General features: G+C 47.4%; 1 protein-coding gene across 2 annotated transcripts in view; it reads left to right on the forward strand.

Annotated features, from left to right (window-relative positions):
* The first annotated feature begins 6 nt into the window (after positions 1-6).
* LOC119316794 (transcription factor E2FA-like) overlaps positions 7-5,281 on the forward strand; it is a 10,411-nt gene continuing 5,136 nt past the window's right edge. For both annotated transcript variants that reach the window (XM_037591174.1, XM_037591175.1), the window contains exons 1-3: positions 7-307; positions 1,814-1,994; positions 2,100-2,156. In XM_037591174.1, the coding sequence (XP_037447071.1) occupies positions 92-307; positions 1,814-1,994; positions 2,100-2,156 (454 nt within the window). In that variant the 5' untranslated portion in view covers positions 7-91. The remainder of the gene's footprint in view (positions 308-1,813; positions 1,995-2,099; positions 2,157-5,281) is intronic.

Consider the following 5,281-nt stretch of genomic DNA (forward strand, 5'->3'; position numbering starts at 1 on the left):
CCCGATGCCCTCCTGCCTTCTCTGAAGCCGAAGACGCCCATCGCTCCCGGGAGTCGGGGGTCCCGCAGCGCGCGATCGCGAGATCGGGCTTATGTCGGGGGGCGGCAGGCCGCCGGCTGCGCAGAAAATCCTGCAGTCGCTGCGCCCGCCCCCGGTGTTCTCCACGCCGTCGCGGCCTCCCTTCGCCTCACCCGACGACTACCACCGCTTTCATGCGCCGACTACCCCTTCTGCCACTGGCTCCGGCGGCATCGGCTCCGGTGGTGTTGGCGGCGATATTGATGAGGGGCTTGTTATCCGGACGCAGGTGAGATACTTCTGCTCCACAAGGAGATCTCGATTTATTCGTTTCTCCTTCTAATTTTTTGCGGGTGTTGCTGAGCTTGTGTGTGATTTGAGCTGTTTTTGTAGACACCAAATGGTTTCTGAGCTTGCGGGTTTTGTTGGGTGTATGTGCTGATTTGAGTGTATCTGAAGGATCCACTTGCAGATTCCTTATTTTTTTCTCAATTTCTTGTCCTCCCCAAAGTTGTCTCTGTTTTCGGAAGCTTGAATGCCCAGTGCCTACAATTGTTTACATGTTAGATAAACATGGACTATGTTAATTGTGTGACGTGGATCGACAAAATAAATATTCATGTCATGTTGTCGTGCCACAGCAAGAATTGGAATGGTGGGTAAGTTTCATGTCAATTCTTCAATGGTACAAAGAGGAAGAGTTCTGTCACCTGTACATGTTGCCTGCAGCGAGGTCCTGAATAAACAGATACTTAGGCAACATATGGTAATAATATATAGCCTCATTAGTACTTGCCAACTGTTTCCGCATGACATGGCTGGCAGTAAGAATTGGTTGAACCGCAATTTATATGTATTTTTGCTCTGCAAAAACTCCTTTGAGCTCGAACAGAAATGATTTATCGGTTTATGTTGGTATGTATGTTTTGGGTTCAACCCTTCTCTGCAGCCTGTATGGTGGATGAAACATGTGTGTCTAGCACCTTGAACAGTTTAAGGATAATATAATATCATCAACTGAACAAGTTTCAGCAAGTAACAGTGAAGAGCAGCTGAGTTCCATTTGCCGCTTATACCTGATTCTGTGCAAGCTCGAACTACCAGATGAGTGCAACTGTTGAAGACATGCATAATGCTCTGATAGGGAGATAATTATCATGTAGTACAATATAAGATCGGTTTTCAAGCTTCAAGCTATGTTAGCTTGAAAAACAATCTTATATTGTGCAACGGAGGGTGTACATTTTATTGCCCTCAACTGAATAAAGATAGGTCAAAGCTTCAACTAGTCATAGGCTACACTGTTCAAATGGTTTATAAATACTCTGAATCTAATGAACTAATTTGGTGTAGGATTATCACACAACGTAGGCAACTATTTTGGCTGTCATTGCTGTTGAATAATTCTTATGCTGGTATCTTTTATCCTAATTGTTTGCTGCAAATACATACGAGCTGTTTACTCGTTTCGCAATACACTTATGTTTTCACATGCGATTTCTGTCATTGCAATACCACTGCACAAAGTTGTCTCTATGTGGATTCTAAGTGTATTAAATTAGGTTCAATTGTGCAATAAAATGATATAGTGCCACTATGGAGATGCCAGTTGCTCCTAGTTCTTTGTGTGTCTTCTAGGTTACATCCAGGAATTATGCTGTCAGGTCATTGGATTTTGTATGTGATTGAGCTGATGCATTTTCTCCAAAATCTGAAATAGTTAATGATAGACATCCTTGCCAGACGTCAGCTAGTCTGTCTTACCATCATATAACACAAGTCCCCTCTTCTGCAGCTAAAAAGAAAAGCCACACGCGAAGAAAATAATGCGGCTGAGTCGAGTGACTGTATGATTGTCACCACTGGAGTTACTGGCAATCCGCTACTCACCCCAGTGTCTGGAAAAGCTGTTAAGAATTCTAAATCAAAGACTAAGAACAATAAAGCTGGGCCTCAGACACCTACGCCAAATGTTGGTAAGTGAAAACTTCTTGAGTGCCATTTGCTCTGAAGTCCAAACTCTTTTTTGCCTATTTATTCAGGCAGCAAAAGATTAAACATGCACATCTTTTCATGTACAGGCTCACCACTCAATCCATCAACTCCTGCTGGTACTTGCCGCTATGACAGTTCGTTAGGTGATGACAATACTCTCCGTCTATATGATTTTTGTTTTAGGATGAGATGTTACAATTCAGCATTCTGGAAGAACTCGAATTTCTAGTTACTCTAGGCAGCTATGGTAAAGTAAATACTCTGCACATTGGCTTGCTTTTTTTATCAGGGTTAAGTCCCTTCTTATAGGAGAACTAACTTGCCCATCAAGGCAAAACTAAACTGATTACAATCTGGACTCTTTCTCTCTATCTAATCAGACTATGAAGTTTTTAGCTAATTAGATTTGACCCTACAGCTATAAGTCTGGCCCCACATAACATCACTCCCCTTCTCGAAAAACAGCTCGCCCTCGAGCTGGAAGGAGGGAAAAACGAGCAGCGAACTCGTCAAACGGCTCCCAGGTTGTGTCATCTTCAGAAGTACCCACCATTGGACTAAGACCTGCTTGACACCATTACGTAGGCTTCCACGAAGAACTTTGGCAGGGGCAGGCGTGACATGACCATGCTCAATCTCAGGCAACACAAGAGTTGTGCCAGAGGGGGGTGGAGGGGGGGGGGGATCCCTGTGGAACTTCTTGAACAGGCTGATATGGTGCACTTCTAGTGAATGTGTACCAACAGGGAGGGCATGTTTGTACCCGACTGAGCCGATGTGCTCAAGTACCTGAAATGGCCTGTAGAAACGCGGTGCCAACTTGCCCTGCTGGTAGAGATGCTGCCGGCCGATGCTGAAGGAGAAGGCATGTCCACTCGCTGGTGTCAAAGGAGAGCTCTTGATGCCTACTGTCATAGTAGTGCTTGGACCTTTGGACTGTTGTTGGGTCTGAAGTAGATGCTCACACACATCGTGGAGGAAAGAATCACGATCCTGAAGGGCTGTGTCAACAGCTGCCACTTGGGAATTGTCAGGACTAGAGTCACAGAGACAAGGTGGAGAATGCCCATAAACTACTTCAAAAGATGTAGCACGTTGTGAGGAGTTGTGTGATGTATTATAGCAGTATTCTGCCCACGAAAACTACTTCAGCCTGCGACGCGGTTGATCTCCTGTTAAGCAACAGAGATACATGGCAATGACCTTGTTGACCACCTCAGTTTGTTCATCGGACTGCGGATGGAAAACTGAACTCATGTGTAGCCGAACACAGGACAATTTGAACAATTCCTGCCAAAAAGCGCGGGTGAACATAGGATCTTGGTCACTCACAATTGACCGTGGAAGACCATGAAGGCGTACAATTCCCTCAAAGAACGCGCGTGCCAATGAACTAGCGGTATAGGGATGTTGCAGCGGGATGAAGTGTGCATACTTGGAGGAGCGATCGATGACGGAGAGAATCACAGACATGCAATGCATGCACGGCAGGGCCTCCACGAAATCCATGGAGATATCCTCTCACGTAGAGGAGGGAACCATCAAGGACTCAAGTAGGACAGCAGGGTGAAGGGTCTCCGTCTTGTTGCGCTGGTACATGGAACAAGTACGCACCAGATCAGCTACTACGTGACGATCACACAACACATGGAAGTCAGCGCAAAGGCGATGTAGTGTCTTTTGCACACCCTCATGAGCCGCACTGGTGTGCTTGAGGATTGCAACCAATGTCAGGGACGTCTCCAGAATATGTACTCGACTTCCATGGAGGATCAAGTTGTCCGCACAACTCCATTGGGTCGCTAGCTTGCCTGCTAAGATGCTGTCACACATGGCTAAGAGCTTCAGGGCGATGTTGATCTCGTCCTGTAGATCGTCGAAGATGGAAAACAGCGGCAGTGACAAAGCACAAATTGTTGGAGAGCGTTGGTTTCACGGCTGGACAAGGCGTCAGCGACAATGTTCAGGCAGCCTGGCCTGTTGGTGCTGGCCTGTTGGTGCTGCAGAATCGTCTAGAGTCGCTGGTCGAGGAGGAACTTCAGGCTGTAGTGGTCGGTGCAAACGGTGAAAGTGTGACCCCACAGGTATGGGTGCCAATGGCGGACAATCTGAACCAGGCTTATGAGCTCCTGCTCATATCTAGTCAGTTTAGCATGGCGAGGGGCAATGTGGCGGCTGAAGAAGGCTAGGGGACCAACGCCTTGATGCAGGACCACACCGAATCATGTCCCTGAGGCGTTGCATTCAACGATGAAGCGGTTGTTAAAGTTGGGCATGTGCAACACTGCACCTTTGCTGATGGCGCACTTGAGCTCTTGAAAGGTGGGCTCAGCTTCGACACACTAGCGGAAGATGTCCTTGGTGAGTAGGTGCGTGAGATGTGCGATGATCAGTCCAAAGTCCTTGATGAACTTGTTGATGAGAAAACCGCACAAGGCCCAAACTGAACGTGGAGTCGGCCAACTATTGCACACACCTTGTCTACGTCCATCGCAGCAGAGATGACATGGCCTAGGTCAGCCACACTTGTGGTGCTGAATGTGCACTTGCTTTGCTTGAGGAAAAGGACACGTTTGCCGCAAGAGTTGAAAGACAACACCAAGGTGGCGTAGGTGCTCATAGGTGCTTTCATTGTGATGAGCTATAAATCAGTATGTCATAACAAAATGAGGACGATGTGACAAATGAAGGGTTGCAAGATCTCGTTCATGAGAGCCTGGAAAGTTGCTGGTGTGTTGGTTAAGCCAAAAGGCATAACCAATTCATAGTGGCCATCATTAGTGCGGAAGGCTGTCTTGGCGAAATCATTTGGGTGCATGTGCACCTAATGATACCCCGAGCGCAGATCAAGCTTGGTGAAGAGCCTAGCACCATGGAGTTCATTGAGCAACTTGTCAACCACCAAGATGGGAAGTTTATCTTTGACAGTCTGCTCATTCAAAGCCTAGTAGTCGACATAAAATTGCCAGGAGCCATCATGTTTTTTGACGAGAAGGACAGGTGAAGAAAAAACGGAGTCGCTGGTGCAGATAAGGCCTTGGTGAAGCATATTGGCACATTGTCACTTGAGCTCGTCTTTGTGCAACCGCACATACCGGTATGGGCACACGACAACAGGGGTGGCGTTGGGAAGCAGACGAATGCGGTGGTCTTGGGTCCTGGCCGGTGGGAGCGTCGTAGTAGAGGTGGACGAACTCGTCGAGCATATCATCCATGGGTCCCGAATCCTGTCTCAAAAGTGTATGCACGACCCTCCCGGGAGGCGGGG

This window comes from Triticum dicoccoides, chromosome 6A (assembly GCF_002162155.2).
Source record: "Triticum dicoccoides isolate Atlit2015 ecotype Zavitan chromosome 6A, WEW_v2.0, whole genome shotgun sequence".
Taxonomy (NCBI): domain Eukaryota; kingdom Viridiplantae; phylum Streptophyta; class Magnoliopsida; order Poales; family Poaceae; genus Triticum; species Triticum dicoccoides.